Source organism: Frieseomelitta varia, unplaced genomic scaffold (genome assembly GCF_011392965.1).
Source record: "Frieseomelitta varia isolate USP_RPSP 00005682 unplaced genomic scaffold, Fvar_1.2 scaffold_835, whole genome shotgun sequence".
Lineage (NCBI taxonomy): Eukaryota > Metazoa > Arthropoda > Insecta > Hymenoptera > Apidae > Frieseomelitta > Frieseomelitta varia.
The window spans coordinates 329,070-354,862 of NW_025110629.1; the positions used below are offsets into that span (position 1 = coordinate 329,070).

Here is a 25,793-nt window from a genome sequence, read left to right on the forward strand (position 1 = left end):
ATTTCGATGGTGCCATAGCTCAAACTCCAACATTCTTCAGACAATGTCGTGACGAAAACTGCTGTCTAACTAGGTACGTGGTCGCGAACGTTCCCAAGTGTAGTTGAATAATTAAACGCTGCCAAGGATGGCTCCGCGTTGTACTTATTAATTATTTCCAGCAGAGACGGCGGATGTATCGAGCAAAAGCGCGTCTGAAGCGTGCGCTTCGCGTGCGATACACATTCTCGATTGCACAACCAAGAGCTACACTGTCAACGTTGAGTTCAAACGGGGTCACAGCTACCATACGAAAAATTCCATACGTTTTTCCCATTTTTCCTCTGCGTGCACGACTCGTAAAACTGAATCATTCCGAGTGATTTTCCATGAGAATACACGCATCTTCTATTTTACACGATATTTTTTACTTTACACGGTCAAAAAATATATTTAACTGCAAATAAACTCTTGCTTAACTATATTAATTACATCATTCGGATCTTTTTTTTGATTTTAATTTAAATCGATTGTTTTCGAATAAAATTTATTTCGATTTTGCTAAATTCTCATTATTCTTTTTTTGTGAAAATATGTGCTTTTACTCTCTTGTATATTTTTGCGTACCAGTTTTCTTTCGTGTAAAAAAGACTGCGTGGAGTCCAGATAATGTGCGTAAATGAAATAACGAGTGTACTTAAGTCTTGCATGAACGAAACAATTTCATAGGAAAGTCTCTGATTTCACTGCTTAATCCCACTCGGATGTGAGAGTTTCTCTGAATAAATATACCGTTACACGCTCTTCTGTTTACCGCATTTCATTCGCGTAATTCGCGTAAGAATATCCGAGGTACGAGCTGATCATTCCTCCGTCCGTCAAAGCTCGAATAAAATCGAATGTAGCAATTTCAAGCATTCATTTAAGCATTCCCATCGTTTCGTACCTCATAAAATTCTTATTTTAAATACAAGAATCTTCAAGTACTTGCAACTCTTTTTTCTAATTTTTTTCTATCAGACGCAAGAATCTTCAGAATGAAAATATCGAGAGTTACGAGATTCATTCTCGTCCATGTATAATCTGTGATCTTCAAAGATTTGTAGCTGATGTTCATTCAACGTGTCTGTCGATGTTTGAACGATACAATCGATGTTAATTGATATCATGCAATCGATGTTATTGATGTCACGCAATTCGATGGCAATATCTTAATGGTAATAATCTAATCTAACAACGTAAACGGCATATCTTCCGTGTATTCATATCGGATGTTATTTAGTGCATACAAGCGTCAAGATCGCAACGATTGAGTAACACACGATCGACCCACAGTAATACCCACGCATTTGCTCCAATTTCCAAGGGTTTCGAATCGCGACCGGGAAAATGACAAACCCGTGCACCGTGACCTCGGCAATGCCTTTCGCTGTCGATAGAGAGTGGCTCGATAGATGACATAAGAAAACCCGTTGCTAACAATATAAGTATAGTAATTGGTAGATTGCGGATGTTTTCGCATTTACGGAAAAATATATGAAGATCGTTAGGAGAGATCTGGACCGTGCATTCTTATTGATTTTCTAAGGCTAATGATATTTTATGATACAACAGGAGAATTTTAATGAAACGTAAATAATTGAAAATATAGATACTCTTATTAGATTCAAAGATGAAACATCCAGGGCTGGGGAGAAATAGTAAATATGAAATAGTAAATAGAATATAAATATTTTTATTTTCTCATGTGTGTAGTTACATATGGAAATAGTATTGTGAAATAAGTATTTTACTAAAATAGGAAAATAATATTTCATCAAATAGTAATATTTCATAGAATAGTATTTAGAATAATGGCAATGCAATTAATAGTATATATATATATATATATATATATATATATATATATATATATATATATATATACTATTGTATACGTATATATTGTATATTGTATATACGTATATATATATATATATATATATACTATTGTATATTGTATCGTTTATATTTTATATAAGATTGCAAATTTTTATGTATTTTATATCTTTATGAACGTAACTAAGAGAAATAGAAGTTAAATAGAGATTACTATATATTATAATAAATACTCTGCTTTTAATATTACTATTTTCATATATCTTCGCGCACTGCATCATGTATATTTGCATTCTCCAATTTCCCGTAAATGCAAAAACATCCGCAGTATTTACCTACTCCAGTATTTAACAGACGAAACAAATTTCCATTTAGATTCCATTTCTTTAATTACATTCGTAAAAATATAAAATTGCACAAATATCCGCACTCTGTTCATAACAGAACGTGATTTTTCGCAACAACTCTAATCACGTAATACCGATGACTCGTTCGAACAAGACCAATAAACGCAAAGCTTCGTGAAAATCATCCCGTGAGTCGAACTTTCGCTTTCGAGAACTCTACATCTGACTCGTCGATTCTTCTCGGTTCTCTTTCTTCTCCTTTTTTCTCTTTCTCTCTCTTTCTCTTCAATCCAGATAATACCGATGAACAAGCAAAACGTTGCTCGCATTTGCACGGTCACGATTTTAATGGCAGCGAATCGGCACGCAGGGTGCTAAAATACCGGTCTCTGCGGCGAATATAGCTTCATTGTGCATCTTCCCATTCGAATGTTGTTTCTCGCAGCCCGAGAAATTCCAGGAAACGAGCATAATCGATTTTAGTTGCGAGAATATGTTAGCAAGCACGGGCCACTAGCAAATGATACGTGTAATATATTCGGAATACATTTGCAAGATAATGGTGCCTCCACCCGGTTCGAACTCGAGTGAAAGATCGGTTAGGCATCAGTCTGTGAAAAATAGGCGGTTCTCTTCGTCTACCACGATGAGTTCCCGTGGAATGTACGCGAACAAATAGCCTGACCAATCGTCGACACGCTGCTCTTCTACGACAGGTGAATTCAAGCTTCACTCGTCATCGTTCTTCTATTTGTACCGGGTGACGTTCCGAGTAACGCTTAAATTTTCTAAGGCGCTACAGGGAAAGTTGTTTCGATTTTTTGTAACGAGTCTGGATCAAAAAATAGCGATACGTTTGTTCTTTTTTTTTTTTTACATAAGATTTAAAGCCTGAGTCATGTTGTAGTTAAGAATCTGTTGACCGCGAAATTAATTTGTTAGCAATCAAGACCGAGAGACTTTTAATAGAATTTGACTCGTTCGTCAACTGAGAAAAGGAGCATGGATGATGAATATTTGAGCTATTCATAAATCCTTAAATAAAAAGCATATTAGGAAATTCATTGAACTATTCGTATGACTGTTTTTGATCGTTGAGTGTGAATGCCTTGATAAAATCCTATATTGTGACTGATCGTACGATCTAAAGATATTTTTGATCGCTAGTATGAAGGCTTAACGTTACCAATTTCTTTACTCTATTTCGATATGAGGAATATGTGCAAAAGTATATCAGAACGAATGGGAGCAAGATTTTTCTTTGAAGATTTTGTTTTTGAACCGATTTCATAAAAAAATAAGGCTTGTTCTGAGATTAGGAATCGATGTCGCGCTTCTTCACGACCCTGAACTCTCTCCATATGACTTCACACGATTACTAAATGCTTCTTTCTTATTCAATAAGAGACCGATAAAAAAGATCCTTCAAAAATAATTCAATTGCCAAGAGAAAAAAGATATTCTTGTAATCCTACATGAAAAGTGAAAGAAATTCCACTCCACTTGATCTTGAAAAGTCATTGTTCTGTCTTCGAACGACCTACTAAATTCTCAATTGATAGTAATTTAAGAATATAGAAAACTTGCTGAACTATCTCTCAACTCGTAAATCGTAATCCTGATGCTATTTATATAAATTTATCATCTTCGAACATCCTAAAAAATCCCTACAAGACAGTGATTTAGAAATAAAAAGCAACCCATTAGAAAATTTGCTAAATCTTCCTACTCGTGTGTAAATTGTAATGACACTATTTCTATAAATTCTCTCTTTCTTCAAATACCCTATAAAATCCCTATAAAACAAGTAATTCAAGAATGATAAACCTTGCTGAACCATTTGTACATACATATATCAATATATCAGAATCTCGACTGTTTTTATAAATTCGCCATTTCGATCCCCTTAGTCACGAATATTTTTGCAATTCGCCATCTCGATTTCCTTAATCACGAATATATTTTTATGCCCCCGGCAGAACTTACGCAATGTCATCGGCAGGTAATCGTTGTTAAAAATAGGTACTTGCGTTAGATCCAGAGACGATGACGCCGTCCGAAGTCCGCAAAGGACGCCACCAAAGGATCCACACTACATGGATTCGTCACTATCGCGCGAAACGGTTCCTTTTTTTTCTTTCTCTCCTTCTTTGCTCGGCCACGCGCTTTTCCAATAACTGCTCACTCACTCACAGCATCGTCCAGCGACACTCGCGACCCGTTTTCGCCGCTCGATCATCGTCATCCTCGGATCCTTCTTGCACATCTCCTCGATTTCGACGTGAACCGGTGAAAGCACGCACTCGCGCCGTAAAACCGGAATCCGAGCCAGGCGAACTTCCACCGTGCATATACTTGTCACAGAAAGTGTCCGTTCGAATTCACTGCACCTCGGGTATCACGTACGCTCGAGCGTACTCCAAATCGCCTGGAGAGGATCGATCGCCGATCTAGATACCTTGGAACGGCGCATCGCGAAACGCGCCTCGATCTCAATCTCGTTCTCTTTTTATGAATCAAATGGACAGAGTCTTGGTTCGTAGAGCTTTGAAGATTATCCTTTTTTGGAATTAACGTGTGTGTCGGCTTATTCGAAAAATTCACAAAAGCAAAATTTAAGTAAAGTATTAAATATTTTTAAATTCTTGAAAATTGAAAGAATTTTATTGTTATAAAGAATTATATTGTTCGGTTATTCTACAAGTTTTCTAGAGAGAAAAACTTTCATAAAATCTAGACTAAATGATAGTGTGAGTATATCATTGGATTATCTTGTAAGTAATGCAATTTTTCTGAGAAAAAATTTAGTAAAAATATGCTACGAATTTTTCGAAACAAGCCAACATACTTTTAGAAGGAGATCGACTTGTTCTGACCAGATTTTAACAGACGTTGAATTCATCCATGTCTCTGAATCACTTTGTTTAGCTGTCGAGATCTCAAGGGAGATACTCAAGGTTAGCAGAAGAGGCTTCAGCGAGTTAGATAATAGTAGCCGATGATTCGTTTCGGTCGAATTCAATTTCCAACTCGAACCAGTCTTTCATCGGCCGATCCTTTCGGAGCAGAGGATTCCAGCGAATCGTGACGCAAGTAATCGCGAAACGGGCAATTGTGAAAACGAGTTCGCAGAGAAAATTCGCTGGTCCAGATTTCGAACGTTTCGATCGTGACCACGTCTATGAACTTTCGAAAGTCGTTAAAACGAATGTAGTTTCGACAGCGAAACCGGAAGCGGTCAGTCGAACCGTATGAAACAAATAAATCACCAAGACGCGATCGTACGGAACGATCGCCAAATACGCACGAAACCGTACGCGTGGAGAGAAACGAAGAAAGTGCAATGTACGAGGCTCGGTGTACGTGACGGGCAAACGAAAATGGAGGGATTTATTTTAGCGCGCAGAAAAGAAAAAAGAAAAGCAACCGGTTCGCGTTACGCCCAGCTAAACGCATAATTTCTGATCGGATGGCGCGCACACCTCGCGACATCCTTGACACCATCTGCCTAAAGGATGTGCTAAAGGTCGAAGCTATCGTTCGCTCTGACATAACCTGCACTCGAATCCGCAGTACCATTTTTTCACGCAGAATATCTACATGCTCCTCGTTTCGCTTTTTATATTTTATATTTTGATACGTTAAGGGGGATCGAGTTCGAGAAAACTAACGGATCGATCTCTTACCACGATGGTTTCACCGATAAAACGTATCGAATTCTCGGTCGAAAGAACACGAGATGAAAGTGATGCAGCCTCGGCAAAAGTGTTACACTTTTACGCGAAAGATCGAAGGACACCGCGGACTTTCGATATCCTTCTTCGAGGATTTATAATACAAATCGTTTCGGGGCCAGGATTTTAATTCTCAAGATTCAGATGTAAAAATAAAGAAATAGTGGGAAATCTATTATTATGGACGTGTAAGAAAAGAACGTCCATTTTGGAGAACCCTTTGCAAAAACCTTCGATCATTATCGCGTTAATTATCCTGCTTTTCCAAGTATCCTTGAGAGGTACACGACTTTCGAACGATCGCAGATAGACAACGATCCGAGATAGACACTCGCGAATATTCCTGCCGAGTGACCTTGACTTTAGAAGAGGCCAAAGCCGTTCAGCGTCGGGTCCAGCGATGGAGAGCTAGCTATCTACCCTACGGGAGATCTCTACTTTATCAACTAAAATTCCGGCTTCCTATTAATCTCACGATCGCGAAAGGGACCACGATTATTGAAATGAAAGGAGAAACTATCGCTGGGTATCGACAGTGTCCGGCGAGTGGCGGGCCAGCGGCGTGTTCACCAGATCGAAAAGAGAGGAGGAAAAACGGCTGGGCACGATCGATTTGAGAGAGTAGGAAGTTAATAAGGCAGAAACGAGAACGCCACGGTAATCCAGGTGATTGTTAAAATTGAGCGAGGTAACGGGTAACATATCACAGCGGTGATTGAATGCTTGAGAACAGACGTTAACCAGGGTGGACCACCGTGCAGCAACTTACCCGTCCCCATGGCTGACAGCAGCCTCCTTCAGGCACGATCCTTCCGTGTATCCGTAGTCCAATGTTGGCTAGTTTCACTGGTCGGTCCACAATACGAAATAAAAAAAAAAAATAAAAAATAAAATAAATAAATAAATAAATACAAAACCACCTGTCGGTGATCAAGTTCGTGGAAAAAAAAGGACGAACTCCTCGTCCAGTCGGGAGACCGCGGACGAACTAGTGGCTAGCGAAGACTTTTGGTGAGACTTCGACGTGAGACAACGACGACGTCATCACCGGCCTGGTGTCTCATTGGTCGACGATCCTTCTCTTCACTCGGCTGGCCTCTCTCTTTTCACAGGCTCTCTCTCCCTCCTCTCCTTCTCCTTCTACGAACACCTCTCTCGGCTATCACGCTCTCCTTCTCCTTCTTTTTCCTTTACCCCTCCTCGCCCTCTGCCCTCGACAGCACGCTCCGCGATTCCTCTCTATCTCTCACCTGGAACAACCCGATCGTTCTTACCCGTTCCGACACGTTTTCAGCGGTGCTCGACAGCTATATACTCCGACTACACGTTTGAGTCGGTGGACGCGCGAACTCCGAGAGCTCGACGCCTGGAACCACAATCTCCCTCGCGTTCGTATGAGAAAGTCTCCGCAAGGTTTATCGGCGCTCCGCGAATGCTAGGCTCTGGGTTAAGCGTCTTAAGAGGACAGATGATCCTCTTCCTAGAGGTCAATCGGTACCAGACACGCCACTCGAGTACCTTGGAATTTCGCAGAGCCCCTGCTCCGTTACGTTCCTCAAGGTTGATCGCGTTCCATCCCAATCGCCAACGATCGGACAAAATCGTGAATCCTTGCCACTTAATTGGGAATTATCTTCCACGTACACCTACAATGGGTGAAGCTCTTTACATAATTCGCGTTTGATCATATTTGCAAACGGAAGGCTCGACTTGCACTTCGTATAGCAAACATTGCCTGAAAATGATCATCTTCTTCGTTCAAACGTATCCACGATTTAACTTAGACATCGGCTTAAAATAGTCAATAATCTGGACGTTTGTCGATTTGCGATGTCGGCTCGCGACTCACATGGTAGCGTTAGTCGAACCGTTTGCTGATGCATAATTCACAAGAAAAGGTGTGAAAGCGATGGGTGAGCGCATTCTTCCTCGATTTACGCGAGATTCGCCGGATACGAGCGTACCTTTGAAATTCTTCGAGTACGCGATCTTCTGACGCGAAGACTGTGATGTACCTAGCGATGGGATCAAGCATGAACCGAGTATAATCATACTATATAGACAATGTTTGAACCTTATAAATACTGAAGGAAATAAAGTAAAATAAAGTCCTCGAGGTGATAAAGTAATCCTCATGACAAAGTAAAATCTTCAGTACTTTTTACAAATATTTCAACAAGTGCTTACACTTACATAAAATATACTTGAACCTGTATTGAACAAGCACAATAATAAATACATCAAAAAATACGTATTACTTGCACTGATAAATATATGTAAAAAATTGAAAATGACTATAATTCACTGGCCAGCAGCTCAATTGAACATCATCATATAAAACTTGATCCCATCACTAAATGTACCGCGCGTTCGAGAGGTTTTTCTTCCAACATAAGATCACAAATCAAGAAAGGGATGAAGAATCGAGCGAATGTTGATCGCTGACGTTCGTTTATACGCCAGCGTTCCTCTATGAATCGACACACATGGCCACGGCTGGCCATAGATTAAGCATAATAGTGAAAAGTACAGAAGTACACATCCATGGATTCTTCTCTTTGTGGCCTCCGCCTGTGAAGTGCCTCGAGGCGTCGGGGTTCAGCGACACCGGAGTGCTCTAGCCCGACTACACGATGTCATTAGAGTCGCGCGACTTTAACCGGGCTTCGCGGTCTCGTTCGACGACGCTGCACGTGATTTCATGGAATACGCCTCAACGGAAATGCGAGAAAAAAAAACGACGTTTCCTTGCCTTCGTTAACAAGTGAAGAAAAATAAAAAGAACGCCTGCAGGATACGAGATTTGATTTATGTTAATTATCAAAGGTGCAAAAGGAAGCGCGATTTAGATTGAACTGGAATGAATTAGTGCCGTATGAGTTCAGTAGAGAAATGGTACAAATTATGTAAGTGTAATTGAGTATGGAGAGATTGTTACGAGTTTGTAAATGCATACAATTACGTATGTATTTATGCTAATGTTTTGAAGCATGCAAATGTTTGTATTGATACTATTTTCATTAGAATGCACTAAAAGACTTTTAATGAGAAAGAACTTTTGAAAAATAAGAATTCTTTCATATTTTCCTTGAGTTTGATAAAAATATTTCAAGAAAGATAGAAAAGTCAGTATTTCAGTTTACGGCCTTTCAAATAGGAAATTTTATCACTTTTCTTATATCATTCTATGTATCTTATATTCCTACTGAACTTCTCATATATACTCAGACTGTGAATTTTTATATTTTTAAATAAAGATATTTTTATCTAATTAATTTGTATCTAATATTAAAGGTTAAATTACTTCATTTTGGAATTCTGTATTTAATTCAATTTTACAAACTTCTATCATGAAGAATTTATAATAAAATACAATCAAGTTATAATTAATCAAAATAAAATACTCAAAATTTTAGTAATTTAACACATCCAACAATACTATCTTAAAATTTAAAATTGTATAATGAATACTCTATATCCTCTGGAGAATCTTTTTTATCTTTTCACATATTCAAAATTTAATTTTTATATAAATACATAAAAATTCTCAGTCTATATATGGAGGACTCAGGAACTAATCAATGTAAATTATTAAAAATAACTTTTTTATCGAAACCTCTTCGATGAAACTATTTAATTGTAATATCCTAATATCACATCATAACGATAATTTGCACACTATAAGCTGTGTTTATTGAGAAACGACTTGCACTGATTGACTCCTCAGCCTTTCATATATTCAATTAAATAAATAAAACAACAAAATAAATATCAATTAAAATAAAAAAAAAATCACTTCGTAACGAAATCCAATAGTTACGAGACATTATATTTCTGTTTCCCAATGTAACAAAAAAATTTATTGAGCAAAACCTCTAGCAATCACAGAAGTGGGCGGTTCGCAAACAAGGTAAGAAAGTACAAGATCACATCTTCACACGGATCGATCCGCTGCTCCAATAATTACGCTGCAAATATTTGCGAACCGTTTCAGCCAACGAAATACCAGATGAGCTTTTTTTGTCGATATCCTTGAAGCGATTCAATCCCCGGTTTTTTAGTCCTTCCTCCATCGGTTATACGTGTGTGTGTGTGTGTGTGTGCGTGTGCATGTACCTATATAATACAGACTACATATTAACTGTTGCTCCATGAGCTGGCAAACGCACAACGATTCCCAGCAAAATCCCCGGATCCCATGAATTTTTCCTTCCGTGGATCGGAGCAACGATCCGTGAGGCACGATGCAATCTTTTAAAGCATCGAGCAACGATCCATGAGACCTCGGTCGAAGGAGATCTCGGCTTCCGTGAGTCCAACCAACGATCTTCCCTGTGATATCGGACCGATCTTTTGTCTGATTAAAAACTTTTAGCGAAATCACATTGTTTATGGTTACCTCAGTCGAAACGATATTGCACAACTTGACGGCGCGGCGATTACGTTAACCGCGATTCACGATTTCACGCTGGACACTTGAAATCAGCGAGAAAGTAGACCATTCGGTCTTGTTTTTAACTTTTAGAAGCTGTACATTCTACGACTATCTTTTACTTTTTTTTCAAAAGAGAAATTTTGATTTTAATATTTCGCTTCTGAGATGTATTCAATAAATAAACTGAGAAAATTATGATAATGTTATCATGGGTAAAATTTCACTTGAAATCTTATTTTTTTTATCTTGAAATTTTATCTCAATAAATAAACATAACTGAATCGATATAATCTAATATTTCATCATGGCTTAATATCAGTTAAATAGTAAAAACATTATTATTTTACAATAACGTTAAAATAAAATTCCCCAAAATAGGATAAACTTTGAACCATAATAGTGTCTGAGCCTTAATCGAATCCTTTTAAAAAAATTTCTTTCTTTAAAATTGTTATAAGTATTACATTATAAGCATTACGAGTATGTAAAAAATGAAAAGAACCTGACGTACAACGTATCAAATTGTCTTTCAAATAAAATCTCCAGATCTCGGGCGTACATACCTTAAAAACACACCTTATACTTTATACGATGGCGGGGAGAGCTCAAGTTCGCCAGGGCGTAGTATGGGTAACGGGTTCGTGGGGGCACGTGTTCATTTCGTATTCTTTTCGACGATGCGTCATCCGCCTGGCCAACTGCGGATAAACTTCGACGCCAGGCCAGGGAGAGCTGATCGGTGGCTCGATCAAATTTCAAAAGCTTGACCGTCCGCCACGCAAACCACCTTGTAATTGGCCCCCCTTGTACATTTTTACGGACACGCTCACGGCATCCCCGAGATGATGAGAATGAACGTTGACACTGTTCCCGGAGTCAGCCTCTTCCGTAATAAATACATACCTGTCCCTTTAAGATCTCTCTTCGCTCCGGATAAACAGCTCTTTTCTTGTCAGTAACTAAAATATTCTCTTTCCTCTTTCCTCTTTTCTTATCTCGCTATAAATAATATCCCTCCACTTAAAATAAATTATTCTCCGATCCTCCGGCACGAACGAGCTATACAATGTTTTCTCCCATGCGGATTTCCACAATTTAACGCATGATCGTCGATTCTTTCAGCGAAACGGTCGTTAATGAGCAATCTAACTTGCAAAAAAGTTTACGTACACCGAGATATTTCGATTTCATGGAAATACTTGTCCTACAGGTTGTACCTGTGATCAGCGCACCGTACAGGCTCAACAAAAGAAGGGACGATATCGTTCGATTAAAATACCGAGCAATATCAAGTAATTTGCAAACGAACCAGGCACGAGTCACCAGGTGACGTGAATGATCTTTCGTTCCATTGAATTATGCGTTACATCATAATACAATCGCCACACGCTTCGCCGACGACATAACACAGCGCACTTTTCCGTCCAGAGAATTCCTAGATCGGCCGGAGGTCACGATAATCGACGCGTTTCCCGCTTTCGCGATCGAACGCCAAGCGTAAAAGCGTCCAAGCTAATTTATGGCGCGTAATTTGCGCCGCGATGAATTGAAATAGCCAATTACGTTGCTGGTATCTCTGACGAGAAGCACGATCAGTGGCGCTATCCCTGATTTTTGTCCCTGCGCACATTTTTTGAAATTAATAGACTCACAACATCTCATTATTTATATACTTAGCTTTATGCTATGTAATGTTGACTTCTTAAAAATACTTTCACGATGAAATACTTCCTTTGGTAAAATTATTATCCCTAGAGAAATAAAATTGGTTGTGTTAGTAAAAATAAAACTTGTTAGTATTATGAAAATTTGCATGCAATAATATTATTGTACAAAAATATTTATACGATAAATCAAGCAATAATGTTAAACAAACTTATTAAATATGATAGTGAACGGAATAACTTGTAAAATTTCAATGGTATTAATATTGATATCATTGAATATAATACTTCTATAACATTATAATTGAATTGTAACATTGTAAAATATTAATTGAATCGTGTAAGATAACCCAGGTGTTTCATTCACCAAAACGTGCATCCCACTATAACTTTAAACGTTTATTAAAACGGGAACGCAACGTCACGCGATTTTAAACATCCGTTGCGGGTTTAATAAACGTGATCGAAATTTTCTTCATGCCAGCGTCAGCATATAGATGAAAAGTGGTGCCCGTTCGTGGCTCTCAAGCGAACGCATCGCCTTTGTCGGCATTGAAATCACCGGAGTTAATCATCGTCAGAGGCGAACGACCGACCGGGGAACAATTAAAACTCGTATTCAGCTCGAGCATCTTTCGCATAGCATCGGGTTTTGCGACTATTTTTCAAACAAGATCTCGAAAAAGATGTTCAAAGGTCATTCTTTAATATTTTCAATCAAATGCAGCGACGTTTTTTATCGCATCGGTGCATCCATTATCTAATGTAGTAATAACCTTGATTATATAATTATTCGCCTGCTCATATGAAAGGCATCCTTCGCTTTATATCTGTTTTACTTCTTTGTCCAACCGGTAACGATCCACTCGCGAAAACAGAATCCGCCTCTTCTATCTTATTGATGATCCTTCCGCGAGACGCTACACTGCAATTACACGGGATGTCGATGAAATTCAAGGCCATTCTCCCTCATTCATATGTGTCAATACGAATAGATATGATAGCTTGTTTATTTTACATCCACAATTAATTACACGCCCATATATTTATGTAACTGTTCGAAACATTGTAACTGGGGAACTTGTAAATGGAAAATTGCTCGAACATCGCTTTATCATTCTCCTTCGCTGAGATAGGTGTGTACAGTTATACAGAAAATTAAATTACTTTCATTTTTTCAAATTTTTCTGTTTTCCTCGAATTAAACGCGCGCTTTTCAGTGGAAAATTGCGCGGAATTTAAAGATCTAACAAAAGAGAATAGTTTGTCGAAGAATACAGATAATCAAGGTCGATCAGATTAGGACGTTATTAGATTGCACTGCAGGTTCTAGGGATGCTCGTTTTAAGGATACTCGGAATGGAGATGGGCTGGAACAGGAATAGCAAGGGTGACGTAAGCACCCAATCTGCACACAGCTCGCATGCCTAGATCGAACTAAGTGTTGGTGACTTCACTAACGCCAGTGTCGCGACACATCGGTTCAGTCACCACTGCAAATAGCCGAAGAAATCGATGAGAAGCAGATTCCAAAATTCGAAAAAAAGGAAAAATTATTACCTGTCGATTTTTTCATAAATAGACATTAATCGTTGACCTTACCAAGATACTGAACTAGTGTTCTTTTACGCAAGATATGACCGCTTGTCAATCTTTTAAACCGAGAACTAATTCGAATGGAAGTATGTTGCTAAAGTTCGAGCCGATTTACGTAGAAACCATTACGTCAGTACATTTTCTCTCGCTTAATTTTCCATTAATTTTTATTGCCTTCGAAACCAGTTCTTTGTTCTTTATGATTTAGAAACACGATACTGTTAAAGCTTTGATGTCGATCGTATAGCATTGCAAGCAAAAAGGTTCGTGCCTTGAATAGAAATTAAAATTGTCCCGATGATCGGTCGATGAAAATCACGATGACCACATACTCAGAAATCCAACGAGGCGGGTGTTTACTTTCACTGTATGAGAGATTCGCTACATACTCTTGCTTTTACGATCGTGATGATGAGATTGTTAAACAAAATTCTTGAAGTTGAATTTATGTTGATCGCCCACGGATCCTTCAACTTTCCTCCTCGCGACGGTGTGTCTACACCAAAAAAGAGAAGCAAAAAAATTACAAAATTGCAAAGTTACAAAAATCCCCGCGAGATACCCGTTCGTGGATATTTCGTTCTCGCATTCAATTCCAATGTTCAATTCAAGGTGACTCACGAACATAGTACGCAAAGTGACCGGATGCATCGACGGTAATTTATCCGCCACTAAATGGATTCAACCTTCAATGCTAATTCGTCTAGCGAAAGTCACGGAAGTAATCAAAGACAGAATTAGCGATAGAATGACCGAAACGAACTCAAGTTGAAGAATGTTCCACGATCAAAATGCTCGAGATCAATGCACCTTTCGAGCGTACCATTAACGGAGCAGCGTCGAACGTGCAAAATTTTTTTACGCACGGATATTAAATCGGAAGGGTCATCGCGATGAATACTTTCATGGAGAGACATTTATACATATACTCGCACATATAGCGATTGCGTAGGCAAAGTGTGTGGGTTTGGCCTTCAAAGTCCTTCGGTGGAAGAACAGGGACCAGGATCGTTGAATGCGTGGGCTTCCGGTAGGTGGGAGGACTGGATTAAAGGCATCTCTTCATTACACGTAACTATATCTACCATTATCGAGAAAGTCGTTGTTTCACAATGAGATCGTTTATGATTGAAATCATTGATGTAATAACATAAAAAAAAAGTAGAAAGATGACATAGCAAATAACGTAATAAAATATAATTCTAGATACAATTAATTTAAAAATATGACATATGAACAACAAAAATAATCATTAAACTTATTACTTTTTTTTCTTTTTATTTAGTTTCATTCAGCAACTTTAATTTTTTTCTGTTTACGTTCTTCCTTGCGCTTTTGTTTCTCAACGGTATCATGCAGCCGCCTCTTTTTACGAAGAAGCCATATTTGCTTAGCTCTCTCTTTACGTCCTTCCATCATACTCCTATATAACTTGCGATGTTTCTTTTTGATCATTCGTTCTCGTAATCGGTACTCTTGCTTCTCTAACCGTTTCTTCTCCCATGGATCCTCCTTCATCACTTCTCCAGTTTTAACTTTCATTTTCTGTAATTAAAAGCAAACAATAAATAAAAGAAAATACAAAATTTTATATATATATATATATATTTCAGGATGATCAACCTTTTTCAATCTATCTCGTTCTTGTTCTTTCTCATTTACTTCGTCAGACTTATTCATTTCAATTTCCTCTTTCAAATCATTTTCTAAATCTTCTTCTCCTATTTCATTTTCTTCTTTTTCGTTTTCATTTTCTGTTTCTTCTTCAGATTCATCTTCTTCTAATAAATAAAGGAAATACTTATTGGCTATTAATTATTTGCTTAAAATACAAATACGCACCATCATTGAGTCTAAAATCAGGATCCATAAGAGCACGCTCTTCTGGTGGAATATACGTTTGATCATGTTGATTATCCGAAAATGGCGAAAGATGTGGCGGAAGTACGCAACCCATTAAATATTTTTCTACAGGCAATAATTCTCTAGCATTCACTGAATCAAAAACCCATTGTGGCTGTACATAATATCTATAAAAACATTAATTGATATCTAATTATCAATTAAAGATTGAATAATAAAAAAAATATTTAATAACATTTATAAGCATTACCTAGAAATATACTGTTTGGTCATATTGGGTCTATCTACTATATGATGTGTTATTGTTTCGTCGTTTTCGTCAAATGACGCTCCAACAAAGAGTAATTTATCCCAGGATACTTCGGCTCCGAAACAACGTAAAATGAAAACTAAAGGCTCTCTTGGTACTTCTCTATTTAAGAAAACTTTCAAATCTTTAAATAGTGTTTTCAATTTTTTTATTTTATCTGCTTCTATCTTAGCTTCTTCCAATTTTGTAGCCTCACTTTCCTAAAATAAGTAATTATATATAATTTTATATATATATTTAAAAAAGTAAAATATTCACTTAATTTGTTCACACATTTGTAAACTGATCCATCTCCAATTCTTCATCTTCTGTATTTTGCAATGTAGAATCCAAATTTATTAATGGTACATTCAATGCAGCTATTCTTTCTGATACATATGTTTCTTCATCCACAAGTATCTTTTCACTATTATCTACACATGAAACATTTCTATTATATTAACATATAATAACATATAATATAACATATTTATCTATTTAAAAATATTCTAAAAAAATTACCATGAGTGGTGAGTTTTGGGGGATAATATAAATTAAGAGTATGATAAAGCCTAAAATTAACAAAGCCTAACATCATGATATAGAATTCCACAAATATAGACATCATTTTAAAATCAACATCATTTTTTGCTTGAGGCTCAAAACCAAAATGATGAGGAACAATCCAATTTATTGTTTGCCCTTTGATTTCAGCTTGATAATAATATCCCTTAATCGATACAAACACTTTGCGTAAAGCTTTAGCAGCAATTACAGCATGTAAAAATTCAACTGTTAATCTTCTACATAATAAAGATTGATCCCTTGGTACATGATTAAGAGATGGAAATGTACTGAACAAGAAACATAGAGTTAAACAATCATCCAGATCTCTAAGTGCATCAATAAATGTTGGGTAACGTTCTTTAACAATGTGATCTAATTTCAAAGTAGGATGATTACTTAAGTATCTTCTCATATCTGAAAATTCTCTCAAAGCCTTTGCTCTTTCAACTTTTCTAGTAAATACCTAAAATATAATTTCTTTTAACATTTATAGTCTTAAGTTATAATATTATAAGACTCAAAATTTCACGTACCTTTAATTCTCTTAGTTTCCATATTATTGGTTCATGCATTAAAAATTGAATATCTTTTTTATGATACAATGTTTTGATACCAGATTGTCCCTTTTGTGCTCTTTTACGATTACGTGGTTCTCTTGGATATATACCTTTTAATATACACAGTCTACGGAAGTCTTTCAACGTAAGCTGCAATTTTTTTAAAGCAGCTTTCCTCGACATGAACTGTGCTCCTTCTCCAGATTCATACTATGAATATAAAAGAAAGTTTTAGCAATGAAACAAAAATATTTTGAAAAATAATATGTTTTAAATATACTTCGTCTTCTACAACACAGTAACCTCAATTACTACAACCACTTAGTTATAGAAATAATTTTTAAGAAAATCATAAATAATTTTAACAAATACCTTTTTCTTTCCTATTACAACCATTTTGTAGTGCAATTTTTATACAATAAAAGTATAAAACTACATAAACGTATAAAAAAATAAGTTACACCAATTCACGTGTTCTGAGAAAATAACGCGTTTTAAAAACAGAAAACAGCGCCACCATATGACGAATATAATAACACATTTTTAAACATTTAACTAAAATGAAAGAGAACAAATAAGAAAAATATTAAATTTGCGACTTTTGTTATTAATATATTTTATTTTATTATATTTTTGATTGCGCACAGCACAAACAAATATACAAAGTTATACATTAACGTATTATTTTAGACTTCTTAATTATCTTCATCTGAATCGCTTTCGCCATCACTTTCATCCTCCAATTCTGGTATAGGAAAGCGCAGTATAGCTGCTATTCCAGTAAGTTGCTCTAATTCTATATATTATTAAAAAATGTTTTAAAAATACCAGAACCTAAATAATTTACAACTCTCAACTAACAATAACTTACGTTCACCGGATACATGCAAACTCGAAAATATTTTTACATCTCCACCATAATCTCTTACACTTTCAACTAATTCCACATACTCTTTTCTTGCATTAATATCTTGACATCTAGATATAATTATTACAATTAAAAAAAGAATACTATATCGTATAGATATAATATTCTTTTGTATCATGTATATAATATATATTGTTTACCTAAATAATTTATCTGAAATGAGTAATGTCTCAATAGCTTGAGATTCATTAGCTTTCTGAATGTGCTTCTTTCCATAAAAAGCTCTGGAAGGATCAGTCTGTAATATTGTATAAAATGTTTCTAGTGCTTTCACTTCACCTGATGCTTTTGTATCCGAAATCCGTGAAGTTACTGCAGGTTCAGCTAATATTTCTATTGCAAAAGAAAAAAAAATAATAACATGCAGTATTATATTCGCTTAATCTGAAAGCTTAATATACCTTTCAATGAATGTTTGAAACCAGAACTAGAATGCACAAGTAAAAATTTTCCTTTATTTTCTAATATTATTTTATTATCTGATTTAATGGCTTGTTGTACCATGTAATCCATAAATTGATCTTTGACAAAACCAGGACTTGCAAGAATAATACATTTCACAATATCGAAATTGATGTGTCTCAAAATCCCTTGCATTATATTATCATAAAATCTTGTTAAACCCTAAAAAATATATTTAATATGAAAATTTTATTCGATATTCAATATTTACTCTAAAAAAAATTTTTATATATATATATATAACCTTTTCATGTTGAGAAACGTTTCCTTTTCTTTTTCTAGGAATAACTTGATCTATTTTTGCACGAACTATTGTCATATTGGAAGTTATTAAACAAATATGTGCTATACCTTCTTGCATTACCACAGCAGCAACATCTGCATTCTGGAATAAAATATTTTGATTTGTTATTTAACATTCCAATACTGATTTTTGTTATTATTCTTATTACTATAATTTCACCTGTGTAGGATCACATGCAGTATCAACTCTTTCCAGCGAAATGGAATCCCATTTAGCTTTAGTGATGGTAAATTTTCTAGTTTGTTCTACATCCAGTGTATGATATGCTCCCATCTACAAATAATTGTAAGTTATATAAGGTTTTCACAATTTGTTGGATAATTCTAAACTGATTTACCTTAACATATTTATTTTCTTCTACATTTCTACCTTTCAGTCTTAAAACACATGCCTGTGTATCAAAGTCAATACCTTCTACACATATAGTTAAAGTAGTTCTGACTCTATAACTGTTAGAACTTCCAGTTGCAGATTCCATTTGCACTTTTCTATATGTATAATAATATTAAGTGAAATATCAAGATTTATATTATACATAATTAATGTTAATGTTCTTACCTAATAGTAGAACAACTAACAAAATCTCCTTCACTAATAAGATTATAGGCATGCCATATATCTTCTGTATTTTCTGGGACAAGGGCCACGCTCCTAATAATGTTTTTCTCCTTTAAATGCTATTGTTCGCTATTACTATTATTCATTATGAACATTAATTTACTTACCCTTTTCCATCTTTATCGACATTCTTAAAAACAAGCTTCATTTTATATAATTCTATTCATTAAACCTAAAAATTTCAAAAGTTATATATTGCAATTCCTCTCTCTATCAACCTTAAATAATTTATTTAATAAATATCATGATATATTTTTAAATAAATTTTGATACAATCCTTTTCTTGATCTTCCATTGATTAGCAAGGGAGATATTTCTAAGTTCATTGTACATGTTACACAATTAAGAAAAAAAAAACGGAAATGTAAACACTGAAAGAATTTATTTACAAGTCATTATTACAAATATAATGTACATATTAAAGTTAAAATTAATGGTATAACAGGTTAGGTTTGTATCATGTCCGGGTAACAGTTTCATGATATTTAACTAAATTATGTAATTACCTTAAAAATAATTATATAGTTTCGTACTTAAGGAAATTAGACATTCCATGTTTTAAATTTAATTAAAATAGCGTAAAATAAATGGAACCATATGTCAAACATGGTACTTCTCCGTCGAACGACAGTCATTATTTGTAGTAAAAGATTTACAGATGGCGTAAAAACTAAATTCCAAAAATATTATCAACCGAAACAGAGAAAATTTTCTTTATTTTAATCATTGATTAAAAATAGAAAAATCCAACACTCGATGCTGTTTGGTATTGTCATAGACGAAGTATTAAAACTTATTTTAAATTAAAAAAAACACAGGTATACATGTATATATTTCAATGTAATATTATGTTACACCAAGAAAAATATCTCAAGGAATTAAATTAAGTTATAATAAGTTCGTATATTTATTTTAAATATAAATGATAAATAGTGTGCATCATGTTTGTTTTATTATACACTAATTATTTAGTACAGAATAAATTTTATGATTATAAATAATACGAATTATAAAATTTTTTTCTACTAAAATATATAAAAATATTATTGGTGAACTAAAATTTTAAAACTTCAAAAGTATACTATCTGTTTGTACAATATTTTTACATGATACAGATATTTTCCTTGTAATAAAATACATACATATATGTAATTTATGTAATTGATCTAATTAAATATATATTTATTTATTTGAAAAGCTTTGAAAATTTCTTCTTTTCTATTTGATCTTTCTGTTTAATAGCTGCAGAAAATACTTGCAATTCTTTTTCAACAGTATTTTGTAATGTAGGGTCTAATTCAGCAGCTTTTGTTAAGTCTTTAATGGCTTTTTCTTCATCCCAAGCACCTATGTATGCTTTACCTCTCTTATATAATGCTTTTACATTATCTAAGAATAATTTTATATTATTTATTATTAACATATTTCAAATGCTCATGTATTCGAAATATAAAGTAGCAGACCTGGATCGTGTTTAAGAACTGTTGTACAATGTTCAATAACTGCATAATATTCCTTTTGAATTAATTTACATTGTGCGTAGTTTAAAAGTAACGGAGTTTTCAAATGATTTAAAGCTAACCATTCTTCTTCATTCGGTTTTTCACTACAAATGACATATAACAATAACAAATATACTATTACAAAGAAGAAAAATATATATATTCATATACTAACGCAAGCATAAGTTGTTCCAATATTCCAATGCCTTTGGCATACATTTCACATGCGCCATTATAATCTTTCCCTTTAAATAATACATTTCCTTTTTCTTTTATGTCTGGTATACTTTTCAACTTTTCATCTTCAGTCATTTGCCATGACTCTTTTTCATATTCATCAGGTAAGATTACTTTAACAAGTTCTAAAAAATACATACATTAGAAGGAAATACAATGTTTATTTCATAAAAGTGATCAATACCGATTGTAAATTCTAAATCCTGAGGATATTTGATAAGTTCATTCAAATCATTATATCCAATGCCGTCATTTTGTAAAGTGACACCACAACAATGATGACTACGCTTTTCTGATTGTGGCTTTCCAACTTCTCTCAATGTTTTAGACACAAAAGGATATGACGTAACTAGCTGAAACAATAAACACTATTAAAATATCAATTTTAAATATTAAAATATATTTTTATATTATTATAAACCTACACTTTTGTCAACCCTAAAGCAAGCTACTTCATTTAATGCCATTTTTTGTACAATAACTTCCCATACTTCTAGTTTGAACTTTTTTCCTAAAACAAGCTCCATTGGATTTCCCATTGTTTTACTATCATCTATTACTGTTCTTTCTGGATCACATTTTGTTGTTTTAAAATGGAAAATTACCTAAAAAGTAAAATTTGGTTCCAATTATAATTATTAATTTGTGCTTATTATTCATTGTGCTAATTTAATTAGAATATTAATGTAAATATATGCACTTTAGTCCCAGGTACAAAATTAATCGTTTTGGTTCCTGCATGAATGATAGTTTTTACTATGTATTCCTTATTTTCCATTTTAACAATTATATATAGCAATTGATAAAATGAAATTTTATAAAACACCAAATCTAAAAAAATTTGCAGTTGTAATATTAATATTATTATAGAACATATGATAATTACAGCAATATTACACCTTATATGACTATACAGGCGAATTAGTTTGTAAATATTAATTATTGCAAGACATTTCTTCAAGACATGTTACTTTCAATGTATTTAAAAGTTGATGTTCAATTGTAAAATATTTTGCTCGATCATCATGATCACTAAATTATCTATGAATCAGTAATATCATATAATTCCCATCCAGTCTTGAAATTTTTGCTGAGTCAATATTGAAGAATGAAATTATCAATAACCTAACAAAATTATCGAAAGTCGTAAGTGAAACACAGTACACGAGTACTTAGTTAATAGCCTTCCAATGTCTTATTATGAAAATATAATTTAATCGAACTGTTTAGAAAATTATTAGAAATCGAGTGTTAAAACATGCATGTGAAGTGATATTTATCATTTTAAATATTTTGAATATTTTTTCGTCAAAATCGTAGACTTTAAATATATATACATATGTATGCATGTGTGTATATGTATATGATCGTAAAAATTATATAATATTAAATTAAATATTTATTACACTTAACAATATTTTAAACGTTTTATGTATACATGATAATAAAATAAATTTTAAATTATTAAGATTTTTATAAGAACGAGCAGTCCAGAAAAATATAAATGAAATAAAATAAGTGATATTATTATTTAAAACAAGGTATGATTTTCTATATAAAATATTATTTTATATACATAATTGGGAAATTATTCGTATTTAATAAGTAATTTCGACTTTAATAAATAATCGTCGCTTTTATGTTATCTATAGCACAAATATTAATTTCATATATCTTACAAAGTTTGCACAAAGGAAGTAGGTGGTTGAATATATATAAATAACAAATTAACAAGAATTATCAGTATTTTATTGTTATCCAGATGAATACAATAATTGAAAAAACCAATGCTCCTACTGAAAATATAAATAAACACAATGTACATAGTAAGTTGATATGTTAATATATTTTTATGCCAAAAACTTTTAATTAAGCATTACTACAATATATCAATAATTTTTAGGTGTGGAAGAGATTCAGATACCTGTACCATGGGGTAATATAAGTGGTTAGTAATTTATATTTTCAGTTTTAACTATGATTTTAACTATGAAATAAATATACATATGAAAAATTGTCATTAATTAGTGGATTTATAAAAATTGAAAAATAGTACAATAATGATAAATTTAGGCAAATGGTGGGGACCAAATGATCAACAACCACTTGTGGCATTGCATGGCTGGCAAGATAATGCTGGAACATTTGATAGATTAATTCCATTACTACCACCAAATCTAGCCATTCTAGCTATAGATTTGCCAGGTCATGGTTTATCTTCCCATCTTCCTACTGGACAATTTTATTATGTATTTTGGGATGGGCTAATCATTCTACGTAGAATTGCTAAATATTATAAATGGAACAAGGTTAGCTAGAAATTAAAAGTTATACAACGATCTTTGATAATTTATATTTTTTTAATATAAAGATTCAATTTTACTAATTCATCTTACAGTTTTTAATAACATAAATTCATATATGAATATGATCTTGATTTTATTTATAGTGCATTATATTTTATAAATTCATATATGAATATGATCTTGATTTTATTTATAGTGCATTATATTTTATGATGCTATTTAATTATTACGTATCATCACAAAAATTATTTGATACAAGGTTGACTGTTATAAATATTATGCTTGACATTATGCTTTGACATACTCCATCATCATTTATATTGATTGCTTTAAATTATACATTGCAAGTTACATAATGTCGTTGTATAACTGTAGGACATTATATCTTCAAGATGATGAACTTTTCCCAGTCAGCTGTAATTTTGTTTCGTATTGAAATTTTTATTTGAAGACACTTAGGTGATACGAATGTTAACATATCTATGTACTTAAAATAGTTAAATCTAAGTAATTATTTCATTTTGACACACTAATTATTTATCTATAGGCAAATGGTGGGGTCCCAAAGGGATTCAACCAATAGTGGCATTACATGGACGACAAGATAATGCTGGCAGTTTTGATACTTTGATTCCTTTATTAAGTAATGAAATTTCACTACTTTGTTTGGATATGCCTGGTCATGGTTTATCTTCTCATTACCCAAAGAGTCAGTACTATTATGTTTATTGGGATGGCATTATTCTACTACGTAGAATTGTCAAATATTTCAAATGGACAAAGGTTAGCGAGTGGATTCAGTTTTACCACTCTATTTATAATTTAAATAAATGTTGTGATATAACCTATAATATTACAAATCATGTTTTATTATTATTATTATATATATAGACGTAACAGTCAGCCTTGGAAATATATATTATCTAACTATTCATGTTTAGCATTACATGAAATAGATCCATGATATTAAAATGCATGATACACACACATATATCTATTATTGCACATAATAATAATTTATAATAATTTATGTTGAATTAAATATATTAATAATAATTATTTGGTTGCTTAGGATTCATGCATTTCTTGATATATGAATAAGTTTTATTATCATAGGTGAGATTACTTGGACATTCCTTAGGAGGAGCAATATCATTTTTATATGCTGCATCTTATCCTGATGAAGTAGAATTCATGATAAGTTTAGATATTGCAAGTCCCAGTGTAAAAGACATAACAAAAATTCCTCTTATAATTGGTGACAGTATTGACAAATTTTTAAAATATGAATTGCTACAGTCCGATGGTATTCCATCCTATAGTTATGATGAAGTGCTTACAATTGTTGAAGATGCTTATAAAGGTTCCATAACTAAAGAAGGCGCAATGATATTAATGAAACGTGGCTTACGACCTGCCAATGAACCTGAGCGATATTATTTTTCACGTGATCCACGATTAAAGGTAAAATTTTATTTTATAAATTTTTAAGTATATGACACATTAAATGTTAATTTTATATTAACATTGATTTAGGTTTCTGTTTTGGGTATGATATCTTTGGATCTAGTGCTTGCATATGCAGGTCGGATAAAATGCGCTTACCTTAATATTCGTGCCGTACCTGGAATGAAATTTGATCATCCAGAGTATTATGAGAAGGTTTTAGATCAAATAAAATTAAGTGCTAAAAAGTTTGAATATCATAAAGTAGAAGGGACTCATCATGTACATTTAAATAATCCTGAAAGAATCGCACCTATAATTAACAATTTCATATGTACTTAATGATAAAATGTTTTTAGTTGTAAACTGTGAAAGTAAGTAACAGTTAAACTAGTAAAAATTAGTTTTATGCAAGCTATATTAGCTGCATACATAAGATATTTAATATTTAATTTAAACATTTTAATATATGTATATATTCTGTATGTATGATACTTATGTACAGATAATGAAAATGTACTAAACTTATGTACTTCCACATAATACTTGTGCTTCATATCAATGGATTTAATTTATTACAAGTACAACGATTTCATAAAATATTTGATGTGATGAATATACAAAAAGTTATTTATTAAAATCGTACTACATATTTTTTTAACATAATAACAAAAGAATAATATATTTTTTCATTGCATCAAATTCTTCCATTTTTACACAATAATAAATTAAGAGGTGATTACATATCACAATTTAGAACAAAATACCATTCCAACTAACATTTTAGAATTATTTCTATTCTATTGATTATAGACAAAAACCACAACTTTTCTTTTTCCAATTTTTTTAGAAATGAGTCATAAGTTAAAAATATCTCAAAAGTAATAAATGTTACTATTTACAAGGCCAATGAACGATGTTTCTACAGTATGTTTCTATAGTGGCATATTATTATTCTAATGAGTATTACGTTTAGTATCTAACAGCGATAATGCATTAACGTTTCGCTAACGCAATGCACATACCAGTTTACGTTTCTCTGTACAACTTGATGATAAATGACCTCAAAACGATGTATACT

The 25,793-nt window shown here is 33.4% G+C and overlaps 5 protein-coding genes across 10 annotated transcripts in view; 1 reads left to right on the top strand and 4 right to left on the bottom strand.

Moving 5' to 3' along the window:
* The window catches only part of LOC122536446, a 117,745-nt gene extending 110,833 nt beyond the window's left edge, over window positions 1-6,912 (bottom strand). Inside the window, exon 1 of the mRNA XM_043668821.1 lies at window positions 6,708-6,912. Coding sequence (XP_043524756.1) covers window positions 6,708-6,717 — 10 coding nt within the window. The 5' untranslated portion in view covers window positions 6,718-6,912. The remainder of the gene's footprint in view (window positions 1-6,707) is intronic.
* A 7,963-nt stretch (window positions 6,913-14,875) lies between these two features.
* On the bottom strand, window positions 14,876-17,408 carry LOC122536440 (pescadillo homolog). Of its 2 annotated transcripts, none has more exons than XM_043668812.1 (8): window positions 17,282-17,408; window positions 16,886-17,119; window positions 16,308-16,815; window positions 16,080-16,219; window positions 15,747-16,006; window positions 15,476-15,663; window positions 15,257-15,411; window positions 14,876-15,178 (listed from the first exon to the last, which is right to left on the bottom strand). In XM_043668812.1, the coding sequence occupies exons 1-8, from the start codon at window positions 17,303-17,305 to the stop codon at window positions 14,921-14,923; spliced, it is 1,767 nt and encodes a 588-aa protein (XP_043524747.1). In that variant the 5' UTR covers window positions 17,306-17,408; the 3' UTR covers window positions 14,876-14,920. The 2 variants fall into 2 exon arrangements, with proteins under 2 accessions (XP_043524747.1, XP_043524746.1); XM_043668811.1 differs by having other exon boundaries at window positions 15,257-15,414.
* A 100-nt stretch (window positions 17,409-17,508) lies between these two features.
* Window positions 17,509-19,899, bottom strand: LOC122536441 (protein pelota). Its single transcript, XM_043668813.1, has 10 exons — window positions 19,728-19,899; window positions 19,329-19,393; window positions 19,162-19,254; window positions 18,941-19,091; window positions 18,763-18,876; window positions 18,544-18,684; window positions 18,239-18,461; window positions 17,978-18,170; window positions 17,781-17,887; window positions 17,509-17,705 (listed from the first exon to the last, which is right to left on the bottom strand). Exons 2-10 carry the CDS (start codon window positions 19,367-19,369, stop codon window positions 17,605-17,607), a joined length of 1,164 nt encoding a protein of 387 aa, XP_043524748.1. The 5' UTR covers window positions 19,370-19,393; window positions 19,728-19,899; the 3' UTR covers window positions 17,509-17,604.
* Window positions 19,900-20,347: 448 nt separating this feature from the next.
* Window positions 20,348-22,292, bottom strand: LOC122536442 (AH receptor-interacting protein). Of its 3 annotated transcripts, XM_043668814.1 has the most exons (7): window positions 21,860-22,292; window positions 21,661-21,791; window positions 21,386-21,565; window positions 21,145-21,313; window positions 20,899-21,085; window positions 20,685-20,827; window positions 20,348-20,610 (listed from the first exon to the last, which is right to left on the bottom strand). In XM_043668814.1, the coding sequence occupies exons 2-7, from the start codon at window positions 21,736-21,738 to the stop codon at window positions 20,408-20,410; spliced, it is 960 nt and encodes a 319-aa protein (XP_043524749.1). In that variant the 5' UTR covers window positions 21,739-21,791; window positions 21,860-22,292; the 3' UTR covers window positions 20,348-20,407. The 3 variants fall into 3 exon arrangements, with proteins under 3 accessions (XP_043524749.1, XP_043524751.1, XP_043524750.1); XM_043668816.1 differs by lacking the exon at window positions 21,661-21,791 and having other exon boundaries at window positions 21,860-22,291; XM_043668815.1 differs by lacking the exon at window positions 21,661-21,791 and having other exon boundaries at window positions 21,847-22,291.
* A 161-nt stretch (window positions 22,293-22,453) lies between these two features.
* Window positions 22,454-25,785, top strand: LOC122536443 (probable serine hydrolase). Of its 3 annotated transcripts, none has more exons than XM_043668817.1 (6): window positions 22,454-22,501; window positions 22,613-22,786; window positions 22,864-22,908; window positions 23,034-23,269; window positions 24,383-24,730; window positions 24,803-25,785. In XM_043668817.1, the coding sequence occupies exons 2-6, from the start codon at window positions 22,723-22,725 to the stop codon at window positions 25,052-25,054; spliced, it is 945 nt and encodes a 314-aa protein (XP_043524752.1). In that variant the 5' UTR covers window positions 22,454-22,501; window positions 22,613-22,722; the 3' UTR covers window positions 25,055-25,785. The 3 variants fall into 3 exon arrangements, with proteins under 3 accessions (XP_043524752.1, XP_043524753.1, XP_043524754.1); XM_043668818.1 differs by lacking the exon at window positions 23,034-23,269 and adding an exon at window positions 23,814-24,049; XM_043668819.1 differs by lacking the exons at window positions 22,454-22,501; window positions 22,613-22,786; window positions 22,864-22,908 and adding an exon at window positions 23,814-24,049 and having other exon boundaries at window positions 23,126-23,269.
* The last annotated feature ends 8 nt before the right edge of the window (window positions 25,786-25,793 follow it).

Coding starts and splice junctions, on each gene's coding strand:
- LOC122536441 (XM_043668813.1), bottom strand. CDS start 19,369: ATGAAGCTTGTTTTTAAGAATGTCGATAAAGATGGAAAAGG. Junction 19,255..19,328: donor GTCGATAAAGATGGAAAAGG/GTAAGTAAATTA, acceptor AAACATTATTAG/GAGCGTGGCCCTTGTCCCAG. Junction 17,706..17,780: donor TTTGCATGTATCCGGTGAAC/GTAAGTTATTGT, acceptor AATAATATATAG/AATTAGAGCAACTTACTGGA.
- LOC122536442 (XM_043668814.1), bottom strand. CDS start 21,738: ATGGAAAATAAGGAATACATAGTAAAAACTATCATTCATGCAGGAACC. Junction 21,566..21,660: donor ATTTTGTACCTGGGACTAAA/GTGCATATATTT, acceptor TTTACTTTTTAG/GTAATTTTCCATTTTAAAAC. Junction 20,828..20,898: donor TTGGAACAACTTATGCTTGC/GTTAGTATATGA, acceptor TGTCATTTGTAG/TGAAAAACCGAATGAAGAAG.
- LOC122536443 (XM_043668817.1), top strand. CDS start 22,723: ATGAATACAATAATTGAAAAAACCAATGCTCCTACTGAAAATATAAAT. Junction 22,909..23,033: donor ACCATGGGGTAATATAAGTG/GTTAGTAATTTA, acceptor TGATAAATTTAG/GCAAATGGTGGGGACCAAAT. Junction 23,270..24,382: donor AATATTATAAATGGAACAAG/GTTAGCTAGAAA, acceptor TTATTATCATAG/GTGAGATTACTTGGACATTC.
- LOC122536440 (XM_043668811.1), bottom strand. CDS start 17,305: ATGGTTGTAATAGGAAAGAAAAAG. Junction 17,120..17,281: donor TTGTAATAGGAAAGAAAAAG/GTATTTGTTAAA, acceptor TTATATTCATAG/TATGAATCTGGAGAAGGAGC. Junction 15,415..15,475: donor TGATTTTAGACTCAATGATG/GTGCGTATTTGT, acceptor TTTATTTATTAG/AAGAAGATGAATCTGAAGAA.